Raw genomic sequence first — 22847 nt, forward strand, 5'->3', positions numbered from 1 at the left:
GGGGGGGCGGGGGTGAGTTTACCTTTAGGCTCCCCTCCAGGGTGCAGCCAGCCTTACAGACAGAGCCATTGGGTAAATGAGCCCCAGGTGTCTGCATTAAGTAAACAAAGGTCAGGTGTCCCACTTAGGGATAAAAGCTGGGACCACTTACAGGGAGAGGGGAGTGTCTGTCTGTAAGGTGGATGCATTTTGCAGCGTTCCCTGTTGGGGAAGGACCTCCCCAGAACTGGGCTCCAGACAGGTCTGGTTTTTGTAAATGCAGGCTGTATAGGGATTCAGTATGTGGCTTCCTTGGTCTTATGTATTTGGCTTGTTGACTCCGTTGTCTCCCATCCTTTCTATGGGAGACTGCATTTCACCATTTATTCCACCCATTGTTGCTTGTGTGGTGTCATTGTTGGGGTCAGTGGGATTGATGTTGATTATGTATAATATGACTTATTTGTACCCCCAGTGCTCACCCCTGTATTGACCCTTTTGTATCAAATACAACTTGGTTATTGGTTCATCTTTATGCTGGCTGTGTCCTTTATGCTAGGCCTAATAATTGGGAAAACACAAGATTTGTGCTCTAGACCCTTCACCAGCTTTGTTGCTTTTCTTTGGATGTGCTCCAGCACCTCAATTTTTTCAGACAAATGGAAAATCACTAAAAGGAGAGATCTTCCCCTAGGAAGTGATACCTGCTTGGAACACTTTGCAGTTCAGAAGGCTACATATTCCTCTACATTTTATTCCATTAAATACTGCTAATAGCAATGCTCAAAACCTCACATCACACAGCAGTATAAGTGCTTTTCACCCAAGATCTCCAATCCCCCTATCATTTCCCCCGTTTTGAAGACACAGAAATTGGGACACAAAGAAACTAAATGGCTCTTCTAAGATGCTATCTTGAGCCTGTTCTCAGGTTGAAATGAAAAACTCAGAACTTGCGAATCCCATTTTGGTGCTGCAGCAGAGTGACATGAATCATTGTTTAGGAAGAAAATATTCTCCCTTGTCTCATTCAGGATAAGTCCCATGGGATACAGAACTTTTTAAAACCTGCTGTAAAAGCTGTAACTGTTGTCCCATGAAGTATACAGGGGTGAGCCCAGGAATGCACAAAATGTACTGTGCAGAGTACAACCCCACACTCCAGAACAGCTGGCTGTGAACAGATCAGTAGCTGCCTCTTATGGACCACTTCAGAGTGGTAGGACTGGGGAAAAGCCTGAAGAGTGCACCTAACATCTGCAATAGCTGCTCTGGTTGGTTCAGGATGAGAGCTGCAACAGGTCTTGTAAAGTCCATGTCTAAGTCCTTTAGCTGCAGTGGAGACCCATGAGACTGGGACAGTGGGAGATGGAGCAGTGGAAGAGAAACTTTTATACTATTTTCTTCCTTCTGAAACTTCAATCTGTTCTCATACTACCTCTGTCTAGCAGAAGTCAGCTCAGTGTCAGAGATTAGATGGCAGCAGTTTCTGAAGCACTTCTATTTAGTCTAAAGGGAATGGCCTGTTCAGGGGCCAGGAGCAAAAATACAAATGCCATCCAGTTATGGCTAGTTCAGAGCAAAAAAAGTAACAGCTGCATGGCAACTCTTCCTGTTCTTACAGAAGGCCTTTCCCATGAAGATTGCTCCCTGGAGACTGAAACAGGGCCTGTTAGAGAAAAAAGCCAGGGAGGAATGGTTTTACATAGCCATGGTTTCCATTCCAGGCATGGCAACTTTCCTATGGTTTTTCTGTAAAAGAAAGACCTTTTACAAGTTAAAAAAGTGCAGTCCACTGACAGGACTGTCACATTGACTCCAGTGGGATAGGGCTTTCAGCTTGCCTTTCACCCCCAGGCTTGAAATACCTTCCTGACAGTGTTACCAGCAGTATCAGCCCTTTGATCTCAGTGGTCTCTCTCAACAAGATGAAAGGGAGGGCAGACTGGAGAAGCAGAGTATTTCTCCAAACAACCTACTCCTTATTTTAGGGAGACCACTGTAAGCAGAGGTTTGAGAATCACTGGTGTAAAGGCATTGTAAGCACAGCTAGAAAACATATCCTGTTATGCTGGCTTCAAAAGCTGGGAGAAAGGATGGAAAACATTCCATTACATGAACACTTTACCTAGTGATAAAACACAGCTGCTTTAACAAAAAAATTTGTCTCCCACTGTCAATTGGTATTCAGTGTGTATGGCAACTAAAAGGGGTCAAAATGATTACCATGACAATCCAACTAGGATTAAATTTCACTTTAAATGTCAGGGTATATATTGTAGGTCAAGCTCATCCCTGAACTGCATCAAAAACATAGTTGTTCTATGAGGGACGTCAGAGTGGATCCTGTCTCCGTATGTCTACTGCTCTGAGGCAATAAACAAAGGAGCTAACAAAACTCAGACACATTGGTCTATATTCCGCTAACTTCTATTAAGATAGTTTTCCTTGAGGTCAACCTTCTTGCTCATGTGAGTACAAAACACAGGGTTCTAGCACAGGTAGCATCCATCTGCACAATTTGTTGAATATTGGTGTTTTCTATAAAGTAAAAGACTTTCTTTGGAAAAATACTTAAAACTTCATTAACATTTTTTCTCTCTGTCTCTCAGGTACCCCACACAACCCTGTCGTTTTGGAAAACTTTTATTGCTTTTACCAGCTTTACGTTCGATTAGTCCATCTACAATAGAAGAAGTGTTTTTCAAAAAGACCATTGGGAATGTACCAATTACAAGACTGCTTTCAGATATGTACAAATCCAGTGACATATAAATTACCTTAAAATAAACAGTCAGGATGGACAGTTTGAGAAGAACTTTTATCTATGGAGAATAAACCTCAACTAACAAAATCTACAGGAAGCATAAGCCTGGGAATGTTTAGCCTTTAAACCCATTGACAAAAAATACCCCAGTAGATATGATTCTGCTGCTCTGAACAGAGTGATTTAGATCATGGAGAGAATGATTTGTTCTACAGAAAAAGTGAAAGTGGTTGGAATTTGGCTGCTATTCCTGTTACTACAGGATGAAGGCAATTCAGATGCCAGTCATAGTTAACAAAGACTCTGCTATTCTCTCATTTAACTGGCAGATCTGAGACAAAATGTGAAAGAAGGTACTTTAGTTTGTTCAGTATTTGGAACCGGGTGACCAAACTTGGCTTCTGTTGTAACATGAGATGTGGCCTTCAGAACTTTTAAAAGTAGCCTATGTTGGGAAAATGTTTTTAATATGATAGGCAACATTTAAGACCAGGTTACCAAAACATTGCTTCTGCTATAATACATCATGAAGTGGCCTTCAGAACTGATTAAAAAGTAGCTTATGACAGCAGCTCTCTTCTTCCTGCAAAATGAACTGCTGATTCTTGATGCGGATGTCACTACAATTTGTTCGGTTAACATCTCAAAGACAGAAGAGCTTTATACACTTCCTCCCCGACCTTCCCTCCTTCTTCTTCCACACACACTCACATTCACACACACACACCTGAAAAGACGCAAGTCAAGAAAGGAAGACTAAAACAGCAAAACCAAATACAATGGAGATGACCGCTTCAGTGACCTGCTGGCTGTCCCGTTGGCACAGTGCTGAAACCAAAGGCAACGGTGGCCAAACTCTTTGTCAATGAGATGTGCAGAGAAGTGAAATGACTATAAAAAAAAAAAAATCAATGGAAGGAATTTTATGTCAAAAAAGAAAGGTTGTTGACTGATCCAATGCTAACAATTTCCAAAAGTCTCCAATGCCTTTTTAGAAAACTCCAGGTTCTAATTTTGAAGCCTTGTTCGCCTACACCCTCTCACACACAAAACCGTTATAAGCTGCTTATTTGATGTATGAAAAATGTAGAAAAAACATTTAAAGATAGCTGCTGTACTTTTCAAAATTTGATTTGTTATTAGGAACTAGCACTGAGAAAAATCAGCACTTGGACTATCATAGAATGAGTAAAACTTTTCCTGTACAAAGTGGATTAACTGATTTGTGAAGTTAAAAAGTTGTACTCATTGTATTTACAAAGAATAAAAATATATTGAATTTAAATTACTTTCCACTGTTCTTTTAATGCTTGCCTTCCTATTTCTGGATTAGTTTCTTCCACTGTAGCCTACTTACCATAAACAATGGAAATGTTCTCTACTAAAATGGATTGCCTTGGATACTGTGGGGTCTCCACCATTAGAGGTTTTAAAAAACAAGTTAGACAAACATTAAAGGAATAGCTTAGGTGATCCTGCCTTTGAGCAAAGGGACTTTGAGGTCCCGTCTAAAACTGTTTTCTGTAATTCAGATATACACCTGCTCCAAGGTTTTCTAGGACAAATACTAAACAGATCAGAGGTCCAACTTAGTAGAAGTCTTTTGTTTCATGTTACTACAATTTTTAATAGCAGTGAATTGTTCAGCTAACAAAGGGTGATGAGCATAAAAACTCTGCTTCAATTAAAAAGATTCTGAGGTTTTATTAATGTGTCCAATTGTGTAATCACACTAAAGAAAGAGGTAAGCAACTTCCAATGCACAGAACAAGTTGCATATAGGAGAAGGGAAATATACCCTTCATATGGCAATGAGTGACTGAAGAGTCATGCACGCTAAAACGAGAGGTGGAAATGTACAGTGTATATCAATGGCTCATTGGCTTTCAGTGTCAAGGAATACAGATCACAAGGGAAATCCTAGATCTATTGAATCCAAGAACAAAAATCGTATGCATTTCAGAGGTCAGTTTTCACCCCAACTCTCTATCATTTGCAGTCTGCTAGGTCTCACATTCTAGCCTTTCCAAGACAGACAGACCATAACACATACAAGACCAGTCTTTTGATGAGTTGGGTGAGACAAAAGCATGGACTTCAAAACATATTCTATACAAACTAGCACAGAGCACTTGAGAACGCATTTACCACAAGGCATAGTGCATTCTGAGAAAGAAAATTTATGAAGTGTTCTTCCTGCAACTGCAATAACCTTCAACAATTTTCCACTCTTTACACTAAAAAGAACCAGATAGGACAGAAAAATCAATTGTGGTTCTCCACTCTGTGACAATTCAGTTTATGAGTTAAAGTTGAACCCAGTGCTGTGCAGAACCCATGACAGAACACTCATTTCAGTAAGATTTATGCTGCTGTCCTGGAGCAGCAACAAACATGAACTGCATCCACACTGCAAGTCAGCCGCACTCCACAGTGTGCTGTAGTCCCAGCCCCTAGATCACCCAGGCTGGAGGGTGCAACAAAGTACTACTGACTTTCTCCCTGTTGTAAAGCAGGCAGGCAATGGGTGCACACCCACATCTCATCCTCTTACCTGCAGGACCTAGCCCACCTGCAGAGCAGACTCACAACCTGGGAACAATGCTCAGATCCCTGTGGTGTACACACAGCTAATCTCAGACCACATTTTCCTCCCAGTACTGCAGACAAGCAAAAGCAGCTACACGCTACACAAGAATTAAGGTCTCTAGTTAGTCTTGAAGGACTGAAAGGGAGATGAAATTTGAGTGCAGTGCAGATGTCCTGTTAAGTTCAGAGGTTAACACTCTCAAGTCCTCACTTAAGAAATAGGAACACTGACATCAAGCATGCAGCTTTTCCCTCTTCAGCTTCTTTTTTTTTCCCCCCACATCAGATGATACAGATTGTGTCATCATATTTTAGGGATAAGATGGGACATTTACTTTGATTTCCGAAGAAAACTGCTCTCAGAAAAGAATAGAGAAAAGAAAAAAAACACCTTATATACATCTAAATCTAAATAATAAAACCTCATATACATTTAGCCCTTCTTCCCCCTTTCTAAGAGTAACTCAACTTTTAAGTGTGATACAACAAGCACAGAGAATTTTGATTTTACATTGTCAAAAACTTATTGAAAACCTAGACTGTATTGAAAAGCTAGACAGCTCTGAGCTGCAAGTGAGCTCTGTCAGTTTTGGTCCCTGGTTTCATGAATAGGACTGCTGGAGAGATTCAGCACAGTCTTTATTAAGTATGAGGGGAAAAGAGCAATTATTTGAGCATCTAACACTTTGGTGTAGCTAGTCACTAGTACTACATATAATCCAGTCAGCCACCACTGTTTTCTCAGTTCAATCTTTTACATCCAGATTTCCCTAAGTGAGACTAATGGTCTTAGTTAAACAAAACAAATAACTTTGTCAGTAAGTTTGTAGGATGTTCTCAACAGTGATGTAAAATGGAAAAAACAGTGGAGTCAACAAGCCAACATGGACTTACTGTTACCAAATAGCACATAACACTGGATCAGAATGTTACTAGTGTTCTTGAATCTGTTTTCAAGAGCATCTGGTTAGGTAACTCCCATGTCACATATGGCAGCACTAAGAAAGCTTCTCCAGCCATAGAAGCATCTAGTGAGAAAGACTACTTCAGCAAGTGTTGCTTATGAACTGCAAGTCATGCATCAGCCACCTGCATTTTACCAGTGGTCATACAGGCACAACACTACAGCTTCTCCTTCAACTTGTCTATGACCTTACAGCCATCTTATATAACTTCACGTCCCTAATTGTATTTGTAGAACAGAGCTACTTTTATCTAGGACTGAAGTTATAATACACTATAGGTTATGTGAACACACCTTTCTACATAGGGTGGTATAATTTTCACTTTCTAGTTTGATGCTTCTCATGCCAAGTAGAAAGGACTCTATTCCCAAATTTATTGAAGCTACAGATCTGTTGACTGTCTACTGTGAATGGGGTTCCAGCTTCAGTTTCACAACACAGGAACAACCTTCAATACCTTTATACCTTAAACACTTGAGCAGTGAGCGCCAGCATCTAAGGTATTTAGTGCTGGCTGTTAGTAACACAGGACTACATTGCAGAAAAGCATCATAGCAAGGCTGAAACACCAGTTCACTTAGTATAGTCAAGTCCCTGCTTCTCAGAAAGCATGAGATACCCCACACTCAAGGTCAAGAGTGACAAAACATTTGCATTTTCACTTTTATTTCAAAACTTTAGACAAGTTACTTTAGTATATAAATTTGATTTTTTTCCTCTTACAGAATATAAAGATAATTCCCTCATTACTTCAGTATAAAGTGTTTTACAAGCTTGAAGACAATTGCATAAGTGTATCTCACACAGGGTATCAGAAATAAAGCAGTCTTTCTACAGAAGTTCAGACAGATGACTACCTCAGAAACAGCGCAGCAGTTTAGTCAAATACAAGTGAACACGTGACACTACAACTGTGCAAGTTCAAGTAAGGCCAAGTCAGTAAACATTTGTTAAGTCATTGCAAATAAGAGTGGAAAGGTTTGTGAAACATTGCAAGGGGTGGATGGTCTCATAATATAATACTCTTAAATCAAGGATTCGGAGGGATTTACCTAGAAGACAAGTGAGTTCTTCAATGCTACAAAGCATATGCAAAGACCAAGCAGTGTACTGATGTTAGTGGAGACTTTGTGCCTGTTTATCCTCAGCATGCTAAGACAAACTACAACCTCTTAAAACCAAGCATAAGGAGCACTAATGTTTGAGAAGACAGTTTCAGAACTCAAGTATGTCTTATTTTGGATGGTGTATAGTTTTTGTCTATTACTTCATCTTGTAAGAACATGTGAAGACAGCGCTCGTTCTGTGCCAGTGGGTGGCCTGCAACCCTGGAGAGGAAAAAACATGCATTAGTGCTAAAAAAAGTCAAGTCTACATGCAGCTAGTCAGCAGAGCAAGGTTTTATACCAATAACCCATGGTTCTGCACTTCGGCATAGATCCCATTCCAGTTGACTGTTGGTGACTAGAATGATGTTTGGCAGCAAGATCTGTCATCCTCCCCCAGACAAAATTAGTCCATAGGAAACCTGAGCTACCTCTGATCATCTGGAAGCATGTTATGTCATTTATCACCTGCAACTGACAGGACTATCAAAGTGTCCATCCCAGCATTAGGAAATCTAGAGTTAAGCAACCAAGCATATTTTTACAGGTCTTTATGCCTTTGACACAGGACACCCTTCCAAAGGCTGCTTAACCCCTGAGTTCTCAGTTTAATTCCACAGCAGTTAGCCCAGGCAGTTAAAGACTTATTCATTCCACCAGGGGGTGTGAAGGTCTTCTGAAAGCTGACACTAAAGAGCAGTGACATACCATGGTCACCATTCCTAGCATCTACAAGCAGCACTGATGCACAGCCAGAGGGTACTGGCCATTCTGTTAATTGCAGATGTATTTACATATGAAACATGGGAGACAGAGCTTGTCTGCTCTAGAAGAGACTTTGATTTAGTTTTGTTCCACATATAGGCTGAGCCACCATCCTTTTAAAACTCAATTTCAGATTCTCTACTGTTAAGACACTCCCAAGCTCAGCAGAAAGCCACAACGTATTGCATTTAAATCCTTAAAATACCATGCAGCCTTTCGGTAATAATCTAAGAGAACCAGAATCCCTGGAAGATAATCACTTACAGATATGAAAACCTAAAGCAGTATGGTTTGAAGAGTTATATCCAATTTGGTCAAGACAGGCTTCTTCCTTTAAGAGAGAAAGTTCCCCCATCCTCCCCTAGGGCAGCTTATGTCAGCCTTATAGCCTCTATACCTGTCAGAACACTTCCAGTGTAAATGGAAGTTACCTAGTTGAACACGTGTAATACAGTCAAATCCAGTGGTTCAGCATCAGTACTTTCAAACACTTTTGTGCATCTTCTCCAAATGTATCCATTAGTGCTTATTTCACCACAGGACAGACCTACTTGTCACTGAGGGTGTACTTTAATGATAATGCTGAGCTCTCCTATTCAACACTGTTTATTTCAAGTGCAGTCATAAAACCTATCATCTTGGCAAGTTCTAGTAAATGGACAGTTTCAAACACTAGTTAACAACAAAAACAGTCTAGGATAACTAGTTTGAGTTTCTTACCCCCATCAGATTGAAGTTGCTGGCCTTGAACTTCAAGAGAAACATATTCAGGACAAGATGATGAGGCAGCAGCATATCCTTCTCCCTTTCAGGAAAGCTTGCAAATTGGTGGTTGAACTCCAAGACTATATCTGATCTCTCTGACTCAGCTCTTGGTTTCACCAAGAATACCTCACTCTGCATTGACTTTTCCTCAATATTCTTCACTAAGGTGACCCTTACACATAGCAGCTGCTACTTCAAGAATTTTCATGTATCCCAAAGGCAGGTTCAGGCAGACAAGAATACTGCAACATAAGTGACCCCTGTGAATGTTGCTCTACGTAATGTTGCTGGTGGGGTCAGCAAGTCAGCTCTCTTAGGCCAGCTTAAGTAAGCCACACTGCTGTGTAAGCTGCTCAACAATATCAATCTTAACACTCCTGGTTATCAAGAGCTCACCTCAGTGCACCAAGATCTTTTTTGGATATTGTGATATTGATTATCTGAGGGACTGTTCTCTAGTTCTAGAAGCAAAGACCAGCTTTGAGAATGCAGTAATGTGAATGTATTGTGCAAATTACCTTCAGGTCTAAGTTCAACAGTACTCAAAATACTTGGTAGAAGCCTTAAAGCTTCTACCTGGTTCAAAACTTAAATTAGTAATACCTGTTTGATGAGTTGGTTATGCCATTAGAATAAACTGATGAGGCTGAACAACTAGTTGTGTCTGAGAAGCCTTGTTCCAGCTGTACTCAAGTCTGCCACTACATCAATATCTACATTAACAGTCTGCTTTTATGTTTCAAAGGAGGAAAATTTGACCAAGAAGTTTTACACTTCCACAAGATCAACATATTATTGCTATAGGACTCAAGTGATATTAGTAAACTGGCCACTCTGTCAGTTATACTGAATTTTTCAGAGACTCCAGTTAAGATGACTGTTTCACTATCAGCTGCTTCAGAATATACAGCCCCCTTCCCCCACATATTACTTGACTCAGCACACAGAACTTTCAGTAAGTGTACATCTTCTGCATTTAATGTAGAGTCCCAAGCCTGCACAGATAAAAGTTGTACTTTACAGTCATGAATGCCTTGACTGCACAGGCTTAAAAAAACCCCACTTCCCATCTTACCATAAGCACATCTGCCTTTATGTAGTGTAAATGCAAAACTAAATATTTTGGAAATTCATTCCACTTGTCTTGGAACAGAGGTAAGAGCAGTCAAGCATTTTACCTGCTCAGAACCATTAACAGTACCTCTAAACTGAGCTAACAAACAACTATACAAAATAAAACTTAAGAGATTTTATATAGTCACACACATACAGTCAAGAACAGATAGCTTTAGGAAGCTAGTCACTTGCGACTCCAAGACACATGCCTGAAATGACTAACAATAACTGATGAGCAGATTCTGGTAAGTTCTGGCTTAACTCACAGACATCCTCTGTCCCTGTTAAATAGCATTACTATTGAACAAGATTAGAATGCTAGGGGAATGACAAGCTTGAACTTTTAAAAGGAGCAACCCCAAATCTAGTTGGTCTGAACAGTGCTGGCTTTACAGACCAGAGCAGCTGGTTAACTGACAATATTCCTTCTTACCCACCATTTAGATAGACATTATTGAAGATACTAAAGTAGCTCTTTAGGTCAATATACAAAGAGTGGTTAGTGGAGTCAGATGGTAGAAAAAGAATTGTAAGATTTTGTTACTACAATTTCTGCTTACTGTTTGAAAGGTAGTGACAAAACCCAAAGTGTCTATTTCAAACTATATATGTGCATACCTCAGGTAGTGTTTTTACATCTTCAGAAAGATTCTCATGATTAGAGAAAACATGCATCATTACACAAGCTGATAATATCTCCCATCTGCAATCAAAGTAAACTGCTGTAAGCCCACTGTAAGTTCCATTGTTCACCCAGAGGAGGTTACCTTTTCAGAAATGAAAAAGTAGAACTATTTTGAACACTATAATTTTAGTAGTATTTTGCATAAATTATCACCACCAACAACATTCATTTCAGTTGTTCAGGTAGGCATTAAGATATCCAAACTAAACACTGGGTGAGCAGTGTTAGGATGTTCTACTGCAGGATTATGTGAAAGTCATTATTCTGAACCTAATGCAGCTACCATAGTTAGAGGATTAGTAGCTTTAATTCAGTTTTCCAGAGTCAAGTTATGGGTTTGTCTCCAGATAACTAGACCCAACACTTACTTGTTTATGAATTGTTCAAGAGCCTGCTTCCTTTCCTCTATAAAGGAATCATCAAATATGCCATCATCTCCTCGGAAGGGGAGCTGACGGAGAAGAGCTTTTCCTGGTAGAGGTGGTACCACAACCTGAAAAATTTAGAAAAGTGTCCTTAAGGGCAGCCTGTAAGCAAGTTGATGCATGTCCTGTGCCACCTAGAGGACCCAGCTCAAGCACATCTCTAGTAAAGTAATAAACATGACCAGAGAAGAACAGTATCTGCCCATAGAGGCAGTTTAACTCAAAACCATTAAACAGCCTCTAGCATCGTATAACTAGGCCTTGCTGAAAGACTGACACAGTGGTTTAGTTTTGGACATTTTCAACCACAATATCTGCTCTATACGATATATATGCTTTATAATATAATGATAACATTTCAGCATCACTACCCTTTATGTCTATGAAGATTCTACCTTTCATTTTACCCACCTTGCTTTCCCTTTCCAGTTCATTCCTTAGCCATTCAAAGTCACTGTATCTTCTTCTGACTGTGGATTCTTTCAATTTGAAGATTGGTAGATTTGTCTGAAAACAAGAACATATTGATTAGGCAAATTAGAAGTTTTGATAAGCAGAAGCAAGAAAAAAACTGTTAAGTTACAAATTAGTTCCACTTAAGCAACAACAACAGTATTGAGAAACACTCAAGATACAAAGCTTTATTTCTGTAAGCTACACAAGTAAGCTGTGCCTCAAACTGCTTAACAGTGGGCCTTATTTATATGGCATCCTAATTACTGGTATTTTGCCACCACATCACCTAGCAGAATAGCAGATTTGCTGGCCACTTAAGGACATGTTCCTAAGGTTGCACAAGCATCTGTTGTTCTTACTGTCTCAGAAGCTGGATTCCCAAAATATATGTACAAAACTGGAGGAGAAAGAAGGGGAGGGGGCAGAAAAAGTAATCTTATTCCACAGAGTCCTTTTATTGCATTCAACGGAATGTTTCAGGTACCAGCACAGGACATTAACTAAGCTTCCTGTACTTTTCTGCTACCTGATAAAACAAGGCATCCAACATCTCTAAAAGCAAACCCAGTAAGTCCTACAGCAAATCTATTCAGGACAGATAAAGATGAAGATTTGATAGTACAGGCTGCCAAGTTTGGCGAGCTCCAAAGAAGTCAACAAGGCTGAGATGCAACACAACATTCAGTACTGATATTAGACTGTTTTGCTAGAAAGTTAAACCAAGCAGAGCTTGACTAGACAGAACTTTCCTGAACAAGGCTACAAGTCAGCACCCAAATCTAACACCCTTGAAAGAGATATCAGATGGGAGTCAGGCTATAATGCTGCACAAGACCATGTTAACTACACAAGCCCTCTGATACATGTCCTTACACTAACTTGTGTGAGAGCCAGTACTACTTCTGTTCATTCTTGGGGTGCAGTGTTATCCCATTGTTGTAATCCAACTCACATGTTATTTGAAGACCAGACATTGTGAGACCTCTCTCCTAATGACATCCCCAGAATAGAAAGCTCCAAGACCACAGTCTGAAGCTTAAGTGTCACTGAGATGGCAAACCAGCTAGAGTGTTACAAAAATGACTGTAGGAGTTATGACCTACTAAAAGCAAGAAAGAGTCTGTAATTGCCATACACAGCCAGCAATAACAGAATAAAGCTTATTGTCATCAGATAGAATATTCACTAACTGTCTTAAAATACCTTTAAAGACTCTTGAGGAGTACTCTGGAAGCTGATAGTTACATAGGACTGCAGTTATGCCCAGTTTTCCTGTTGGCAGAAGCACAGTAGTCATTCTCAGCTTGTGCTTTTGTTGGTTTTTTTTTTTGTTTGGTTGGTTCATTGGTTTGGGCTTTTTTCTTTTAAGTTGTAAGCCATCTCAGAATCATAGATTGGTTTGGGTTGGAAGGGACCTTAAAGATCATCTAGTTCCAACTCCCTGCCAGGGGCAGAGACACCTACTAGACCAGGTTGCTCAAAGCTCCGTCCAACCTGGCCTTGAACACTTCCAGGAAGGGGGCAGACACAACCTCTCTGGGCAATCTGTTCCAGTGCCTCACTACCCTCACAATAAAGAATTTCCTAACATCTAATACAAACCTACCCTCTTTCAGTTTAAAACCATTACCCTTCATCCTATCCCTACACTCCCTGATAAAGAGTCCCTCCCCACCTTTCCTATAGCCCCCCTTGAAGTAGTGGAAGGCTGCTATAAGGTCTCCCTGGAGTCTTCTCTTCTCCAGGCTGAACAACTCCAACTCTCTCGGCCTGTCCTCATTGGGGAGGTGCTCCAGCCCCCTCATCTTCATGGCCCTCCTGTGGAGTCACTCCATCAGGTCCATGTCCTTCTTGTATTGGGAGCCCCAATGCTGGACACAGAACTCCAGATGGGGTCTCACAAGGGTGAAGTAGATGGGGAGAATCACCTCCGTCAGCCTGCTGATCACATTTTTCTTTATGCAGCCCAGGACACAGTTGGCTTTCTGGGCTGTGAGCACACATTGCTGGCTCATAGTCAGTATTCCATCCACTACTACTCCCAAGTCCTTCTCCTCAGGGCTGCTCTCAATCCACTCATTGCCCAGACTGTATTTCTGCTTGGGATTGCCTTGACCTGTGTGCAGGACCTTGCACTTAGCCTTGTTGAACTTCATGAGGTTTGCACAGGCCCACCTCTCAAGACTGTAAAGGTCCCTCTGGATGGCATCTCCCTTCCCTCCAGTGTGTTGACCGCACCACACAGCTTGGTGTTGTTGGAAAAGTTGCTGAGTGTGCACCCAATCCCACTGTCCATGTCTCAGTAATTTACAAATTATAAAGTACAAAACAGTATTTTGTTATGAAATCTCTTATTGCTAAATACTTAAAAGTACTCAAGCCCTCCTTCCCAGGTAAAATGATTGTACTAGCAACTACAAGTAAAATTGCACTTAAGACTTATGTCAGAAGTCAGGCTTTATAAACAAACACTCTTGTCTTGAGGATAAGAATACTCTACTCAAGAGTGAATAAAGCTAGGTCCCCTGGAGTGCATGAAGGAAATTCCCAGAAGTACTGGATTATTTTTCTCTGATTTCAGCTATTGGTTTTTTTAACCAAGTTCAGCCTTCCACATTACAACATCAACTCTTTGTCAGTGTCTCGGGTAAAAAGTCCTTTACAATATTTAACATATAGGCTCTCACCTGCAGAAAATATTCCATTCTCCTCTCAAGTTACTTACAAGAGGGATTAGAACTGAATAAAAGCGGCTAGAAACCAATGAGTTCCCAGGTCTTCAGGAACTCTTTTCATGCTTCTGGGCATAAAGTCTATAAAGTTAATCTCTAAGCAATTTATCAGGCTTACAGGTACAATGTGGGGGTAGAAGTGCCAATTGAGCTCATTTTACCTTCTACATTCCCTTTTGAACTTTTGACATGCTAGCCTAGCTGGCACATTGGAGAAAAGGACAGTTAGAGTACTTGTTTTCCCTTCAAGTTGAAAAAAATCTTCTCCAGTTTTGATCATAAGCTCTAGAAATGTTCAAATTGAATTTAATGGGAGCTTTCTAGCATGCTCTTAAGAGGCTTACAAGTCACAACTTGACAAGTACACAGAAAAGGAAGTGTGTGTCCCCTATCCCTTGGTCTGGATATGAATTAGAGCTATCTGGTGAGATCAACTTATAAATCCCACACTTCCTAAAATCCAGAAACAGCAGCAACTCTTTCTTCAGAAATAGTACTGATAAAGCATCATTCTTTAGATATGCAGCTGTTAGAAAGGATCTATTTTTAAAAAAGCAATCTGAGAATCCTGTTTTATACTGGTTAATCTATTTACAACTTAGATCCCTATTTTTATATATTCGCATCTGAAGTTACTGTACGTGCCTTTCTTGTCCTGGTTTCAGCTGGGATAGAGCTATTTTTTTTCTTCTTAGTAGCTCAAATAGTGCTGTGTTTTAGATTCAGTATGGGATTTGGTATGAGAAGAATGTTAATGTTACTGATGTTTTCAGTTGTTGCTAAGAAATCAAGGACTTTTCAACTTCTCATGTCCTGCTACAGTGCAGGTACACATGAAGCTAGGAGGGAACACAGAGCAACAGACCCAAGCTGGCCAATGGAATATTCCATACCATACAACATAATGATTAGTATATAGATGAGGGTTGACTGGGAAGTTTCCTCTCACTTCTGGGATTGCAGTTTGGGGATTTTCTCTCCTCTAGGATCACTAGCCAGGAATGGGCTGGGCATCAACAAGTGGTAAGCATACACACTGCGCATTGCTTGCTTATATCATTATTATGATAATTATTTTATTATTTTATTTCATTTAAATTGTTTACCTCAACCTATGAGACTCACCTTTCCCCCTCCAATTCTCTCCTCCATTCCCTGAGGCAGGGGAAGATGAGCAAGTAGTTGCATGGTGTTTGGCTGCTTGGCCAGGCTTGAACCACAGCACTCATTATTACCCTGAGTAGACCACTTGCCTTCAGTTAAAAGGGGTTTCTGCATGTCCTACTACCTCCATCTACCGTGGATAGATGGTTTTTATTAAGCAAGCCAGACAGCTACTGAAGCAAGGGCTATCATTGGGCAAGAATTTGGCAGAAAGAGACAACCCAAAGATGTCAACAGAAGCTTTCAATTTCTATTGAAGTGTCAACTTCAAGACCATACAGCATATCAAAGAAGTTATGTTGAGAGTGATCCTTGTTTAATCACTGAGGTGCCAGTAGCTGTTCTGAACACTTAGTGCTGTGTTTGCCTACTAGAACAGAGATGAGTAAGGCACAAAACCTGAAGTCAGCCTTGTTTGATTTTTAAACATTTCTTCCCATGCTCATTCAGCATTATAGTGTCAGCTTCCTGACCTGCTGATCTGCAAAGTCTACTGTCATGAAACTCACGACCCAGTTTGTCACAGCCAATGGAGCATAGCTCATTCCTCTGATAGATTCAGCATAATTACTGCAGCAATTGTTTCTTCTACATTATAATATTTAGTCTTATTTTTATCAAAAACATTTTCAATAACTTCCTAATCCAAAATCATGCCTCTTAGCAGTTTGAATGCAAGCCCTCAGCCAGAAAGGATTATGCATTACACAAGACATTAGACAACCAAAAGTCACTAGTCAGACTTGCAGATAAAGAATTATTCCAGAAGGATGAATAAACCACGTCTGCACAAATTCCACATAGCCCCAAATCCTAAACATAGGAAGATGCTAAGACAAGACAGATTCTGACTAGTATCGCTTCTCTACCAGACTATATGTAGACATGCATTAGGCTTTCTCTGGCTACTGTCAAACAGAGTCTGCATTCTGCTGGGTGAGTTAATGGCTGAGCCAGTACACTGGAACAGTGTCAGAACTGGTGCCAAGTTAAGTTACATAGTTAAACAGTAGATGACAAACCCAGACCCTTAAGTCACTCCTGCATTCCTCCACTCAGATGCCAAACAGGTTTCTACAGTCATTTGGCTAGTGGTTCAACAAACTGGTAACAGGAAGCAGTGGTTGCCTGCTAATACATTTCAGGGCAAAACTTGTATTCAGACTAAGTGTGTTTCTTCAGCTACATTTATGTTATAACAACATATTCAAACTACAAATCCAACTCCAAGCTCAGGAGGTTCCCCATTCACCTCAGCAGCAAATGACAGTCTTAAGACAGTAGTTTGGATAACCAGGTAACAGTCTTCTAACTGTTACTACAGTCAATCCCTGAGCTATATCCAGTTAGAAGTTCAAAAATTGTTCATGTATAAAAGTGAGGAGACTTTCACTGGCAGAATGCAAGTAGTTTGAGTACTAGTCAATACTGTCCATTCAGCTTCAGATACACAGCCCTCCAATGCAGCCATTGTGGTATACAAGTTACCTTAAATGCAGGAGGAAAACTAGAGTACTTTAAATACATTAGTTTATAATTCTAAGTAATTTTAACAGTTCTAGATCTAGACCAGATTAATTTATCCAGTGAGTGAAAAAAGCCTTGAAAATAGCCAGACTTGCTCCTACAAATTTGTTTGCAGGTATAAATTGAATGCAAATAGTAGCTGGGTTACTTCAAAAAGCACACTAACACTCCACAAGATTGACTCTGAATGTCACTGCAGCCCAGTCCACCCCCACAACTGCAGAAACTCCACAGCTGTAGTTGTCCAGGATAGTTTGAGGTAAATTTGATTCATTTCCTCATCTGTCAATGTAGCACTCAACAGCAGCACTGCAATGCCCATGTCTCCCACTTCTAACTGACTGAGAATAAAGCTGCACTGTTGCCATAGCACCTACTTTGATGTTGTCTTTTCAAGTAGGTTATGGTAGCCTTGATACAACTCTATTTCCATTAAAATAGAGTGAAAGAAAGCACTCATCTCACTTTTGATAGAAGTTTGTGGCCTTGACTCTTAGAAGCTAAATTCAAGCTTCTTACTACCTCTTCATACAAGCTGTAATCTTTGTCAAGAGACTACACCCTTTGGCTACATTTACAGTCAGCCAATGGAAGCTCTGGGGTATTACAGTAAGTAGCATTCAGGGTGGATAAAAAGTATTACTGTTTTCTTAATGCAAGAGCCTGCTGTCCTTTAGTACAAGAAATTGGCTCCAGCAGACCACTGTTATTGCATAAACCTTGCCAGTGGTTTGTTTCCTTCCCGACTTAAGCAGCTACCTCCCCATTTCCTACAATTATAAAAAACAAGAAGGCAAACATGCTCTAAATTTCAGTTGCCAGAAGTTTAGATTTTTTTTTCCTGTGTACTTTACTGAAGGAAAACAAAAACCTCTTTCCCCGCTGTAAAAGGTAAGATTAGAGGTTGCTATTTTTCTAAGTTTCAGTCCTTTTGATCAAAGCAAAGCTCCTCTTTTATCACTTGGTATCCACATCTACTTGAAGATACATTACATGCAGAAATTATCTAAATTTAATAAAACACTGAAAAAGCTGATCATATGTACACACCCAAGTTTTAAACAATGCTGACTTCAGCTGTACCAACTACTGTACCACTTCACAGTAGAGACATGGAGCCAGGATGTTTTTCATCTTAAAGACTAAGGCAGTGAAATCCTAACAGCAACACAACAACAAAGACTACCAGTCTTTAGCCAAGAGTTAACCTTTGTCAAGTCCAATGCCTTGATCCCAGAAGCTGCTCTATGAAAATTAGTGTAGGGATGTCTGGGTTTTTTGCCAAGCAGCATGTATCATCATCTAAACAAGTTCACCAACATCATGAACAGCGGAATTAGTGTGCCATGGTCAAAAGGCTCAAAGTAGGGCAAGCCTACAAAAACAGATTGTTTAGTGATTCTTTCTTCTTCAGGTTTCATGCTCAGAAACCAAAGGTAAAACCAGGAGCCCACTGTAAGGACATTCAGGCAAAGGTTTTTACAACACACAGACAGAATTAGTAACTTTAGATAATTATTTCATAGTTACCAAGCCAAAGCCTCCTTTGAAACACCAAATAATTCTTGTGAGAAGGGATTGTTACTTTTACACAATTGCAAGGTATACCTGCCATATGCTCTGGTTTGGCCTACTGCAATGTTATCATTCATTCCTCATTGAGAATGACTGAAGAGGGATCACAGTAAGTTGATGCTCTAGCATCATTAGCTGACATCTACCAGCTATGGTCAAATGGGGCCAACAAAATTTCAGTGAATTGCTGCAATGGATAGGTTTTAATCAGAAACAAAAGTTTTAGTGGGCTTTGCAAGCTAGAGACAGTCCAGTATCCTTACAATACACAAACACACCAAAAAACAAGACAAATAGCTAGTATAGAAGTGTATGAAACTATCTTCAGATTTCCAGTTTTATTAGAACAGCAACATCCACATTCTTAAGTAGCCGCCTAACAGCTGCAGAAAGGCTGACAGTGCCTGTTCATTAATTTGTAGCTTAAGGCCATAGAAATAGTCTCTGGAGCTTTATTGCCAGGTATAGAGGTGGCTTTAAACCACTTAAGATAAAGCTTCATTTTCTTCTGGATTTTAGAGTAAAGCTGCTATACACTAGTTTATATCTAAACTTTCAACACTGGCTTTCTGGCCAACACAAACTATACTGTCACATGCCCCAGAAGATCATCCCATGACAGAAGTTTTCAGCTGGATTTTAAAGAAATAGCCACAGAAGAAATACATTCATGGAACTGTCTCCATTTGGTAAAATATTTGGGTTTTATACTTTGACCAGAAGGTTAGGGCTTCTCCATCCTTCTCACATCAAAAACGTTACAGCAGCTACAGCTTCAGATGCTTCACTTAGTGCTTCCTATAGCTTCATAGGGGATTATGTACTTGCTAAAACAGCCTCCAGTAGTGCAACTGGCATAGTGTTACCAAGTGAAAAAACTTTAAAGAATAGTTTCCCTATAGTTATAAGCTCATAAATCTACACTGCATTATTTATTTGCCCAGATGAAAAACAGTAGAGACCTGATTGCTCTGAAGTTCAAGCTGACACTTTTTTGGCAAATCATCTAAAAATAAAGATGTATCAAAATACTCTAGCATCACATGCCTACCTGGATCACAGCCATATGTCCTACAAAGATTAGTCATTGTTCCATTTGATTTGGTCTGTTCAGCACTGTACTAGAGTGAACTCTTAATACATGACAATGAAGGCCTGCATTGTATGTGCAAAAATAAAAGGAGTCCAAGTCACTAGCTAAACTAATATACTAATAAGAAACACTATTCAGACTTGGTTACTTTATTTACACAGTAACAGACCTCAACACCAAACTAGTTTGGTACCTTTGGACTAGGCTCTTGAACCTAGTTTAATCAAAACCCTTTACAGAAAAAATCGGCAGCTCAGAGCAAATATATGTAATAAATCTGTAAATCTACTCCCCTTCGGAAGTTTCTTTCATCCAATCCATTCCACTTCTGTCTCCCTAGTCAATGTCCTGTGAAGTTCTTAGCCTTCCAGATGTCCTTTTCTGAATTACTGATCAATGGAACAGTTAATGTTTGTAAAGGTGCAGTACCTGGATTGTTGAACAGAAAAACAAAGTCACCTGAATCAGTAAATTTTTATTGTTTGAAGAGGAGTCTAAAAATATCTAACTGGTAGCAATGTCTAGAATAGGCTATTAGAAGAGGAATTAACCACAGTTAGAGCATACTTGCAGTATGATGCAAGATTTGCAGTAGTAGAGAAATAGGGAATTAATGCTGATTATGCATCCCTAAACACATCCACACTGAGTCAGTGTTTAGTCATTACTCCACCACAAGCTTTACTGGACTAGGAAACTGAACAATGCTGAAGTCAACTATGTGTACCAGCAGATTTGATCCTTCTCATGGTGGGAGAAGAGTCTGCAACTTCAAGCCTTGCCAAACACACAAAGGACAGGAAATTTGGTACTGCTGAAGGACAGAAAATTTCCAAGACACATTCACCTGATCAAGAGTTCCACTTTGCAAAACTATAGCATAAGACAAATGCTTTCCGGGCAAGTTATACTTTCCGTTCATTTACCATCTTACTCTGACTTGATCACAGAAGTCAGACTCAAATCAGTCACTCAAGTCAGACTACTATAAATATGCTGAAATGCAAATACTGTATCCAAGCTAGGTTTTGAAAAAAATGGATTAAAATGAGAACAAACTTTCAAGAACAGCTGACATTTAGCAGGACTTTGATATACTTCCCCAATCCTTTGAAACAAATACTATTCTTAACACTGCAGGCACTTCACAGCCTGTGTCATTTCCTTCCCCACACTGGGCCTATGTAGTCAAGCACCTCTCCTTAGGTCTACAGAAGTCTTTCTGCAGAAGATACGGGAAAGGTGACTGCTGCCTTCAAGAGCACTGGCACCACCCAAGTGATGCATTTCACAACATCTGGAAGCACAGCAGCAAGGCGTTACTTTTCTACACCACAAGACAAGCCACTGACCTGTGGGACCTTGAGAAGCTAAGGTGTGCCTTAGTGATGAATTTCATCATACTGATTAGAGGCAACAGGCCATTCAACATTAAAAAACAGAATTCAGAAGACAAAGGCTTTTTGTTTAACTTCAGTTTGATGAAAAATAATTCTTTAACTACTTGGACTAGTAGCTCCTGTATCTGGTATTTTATTTTAGTTCTGTCAGTTTGAATATTAATGACTTCTCTGCAAGTTTTCACTAACCATAAACAGATAATTTAACCTTTTACTCTAGGTGGCAAACCCAACTAAAACAGGCAGGATAGAAGTCACATTTACTTCTAGAGGAACAGTAACAGATGATGCAAATGTATCAATCCCAAATGTAGCAAGTTCTTGTGTATCTCTAAACTTTGTTGACAGTATTCTAACCAATGTGCTTATCTCCTATGGCACTGCTTTTGCAGCAGGTGTATGGCTCAGAAGCATGTCACCAATTGCTGGGATCAAAGTTAGCTTGTAAAGCTTAAGTCTTGCCTCCTTAAAGGATTTAGCAACTGAAGCTGTTGCACAGAATCTATTTATGCAAAGATGTTCCTGGTGACGCACTTACCAGGAAAACTATTTGTCTCAAATACAGTAGTTTAATGATACCTGGAACTGGATTGAGACCTGCAGACATGCTGCAGGATAGTAATATGACAACCGTCATTTAGTCTACATTTGCTTCCTGGAATTCAGAGAGGACTGGCTTACAGCCCATAAATAGTAAGAGGTATTCACATGCCCTTGTTGAAGAGTGTTGACATTGCACAAGGCCACCCTGAAAAAGCATAACAAGTAGAAGAGAACCACCACCCCTCTGGCAGTGGCTCCTAAGTGAACAGCTAGTAGAGACTCCCAAGAAACAGCATATGGCATGCAAGCATATTTACACTGAGAACTGTTGGTTCACACTTTTCCTCAAGAGGTAAGGGCAGTGAAGCAGTTTGTTGTATTACTTTAGCAGGCACCCTAGTTGATTGTTAGTTTTAATCACAGCACAGTTGCCATACTGTGAGCATCTAGATACCTCTAGATGAGATGACTACTTGATCAAGTTTTATTTTGCTAGAAAAAGCACTTGGAGTTTTATACCCTACTGCGCTGTTCTCCTTTTTAGCCTACCCTAAGCCTTCACAAAAAGAATACCTTATAATGGTACAAACTCACTTCCTAATGCTGTTGATGGAAAGCAAATTCTCAGGTACCTTGTCAAGAACATGACCCACTCAAATTTGCTATTTTAGCACTGCAGGATGGCATCTTCTATCATTTACCACTACTGAACAAGACATTTAACTGTCGTTGCCAAGATGCAGTGTAGTAGCATACCCCCACGTTGTATGCCTTATACTGGTTGCTACAGTGGAAAGTGGAAGTGGAAAGCTTCCTGTCATCACCTTGTCCAGTTTGCCAAGAACAGAATGTTATTTAATGCAAAGGTCAGGCTCAAAGTCAATACTTTGGCCAACTGGCCATCTGTAAAGTAAGCCCCACTGGAAGTGCTGTATAGGTTGTATCTGCAGCAATCGGAGAGCTTAACTGCTTGTGAAAGTATCATGCATTTACCACAACACACAGCCAACCTACTAGCCTGCCCAAGACACACACCATGAAAAACCTTCCCAAGTACTGAAATACAACTGACTTGCTTATCCAGTAGTACACTGCTGAGTAGTCTACCCAGAACTTTTGAGCTTCCCATTAGGCTTTCCTACTTCCACCAGAAGTTGATGAGTACAGCAATACAAGAACTAAAGCATGAGGTTGT

General features: G+C 40.0%; 2 protein-coding genes across 2 annotated transcripts in view; one reads left to right on the plus strand and one right to left on the minus strand.

The window, feature by feature from the left end:
- The window catches only part of NR2E1 (nuclear receptor subfamily 2 group E member 1), a gene marked incomplete at its 5' end in the record, with an annotated part of 16011 nt that extends 8528 nt beyond the window's left edge, over positions 1-7483 (plus strand). Inside the window, one exon of the mRNA XM_026844855.1 lies at positions 2592-7483. Coding sequence (XP_026700656.1) covers positions 2592-2754 — 163 coding nt within the window. The remainder of the gene's footprint in view (positions 1-2591) is intronic.
- A 35-nt stretch (positions 7484-7518) lies between these two features.
- SNX3 (sorting nexin 3) lies at positions 7519-15628 on the minus strand. Its single transcript, XM_026844176.1, has 5 exons — positions 15476-15628; positions 11574-11687; positions 11106-11230; positions 10671-10755; positions 7519-7628 (listed from the first exon to the last, which is right to left on the minus strand). Exons 1-5 carry the CDS (start codon positions 15626-15628, stop codon positions 7569-7571), a joined length of 537 nt encoding a protein of 178 aa, XP_026699977.1. The 3' UTR covers positions 7519-7568.
- Between the last annotated feature and the right edge of the window lie 7219 nt (positions 15629-22847).

This window comes from Athene cunicularia, assembly GCF_003259725.1.
Source record: "Athene cunicularia isolate RWA chromosome 3 unlocalized genomic scaffold, athCun1 chr3_part1, whole genome shotgun sequence".
Classification (NCBI taxonomy): domain Eukaryota; kingdom Metazoa; phylum Chordata; class Aves; order Strigiformes; family Strigidae; genus Athene; species Athene cunicularia.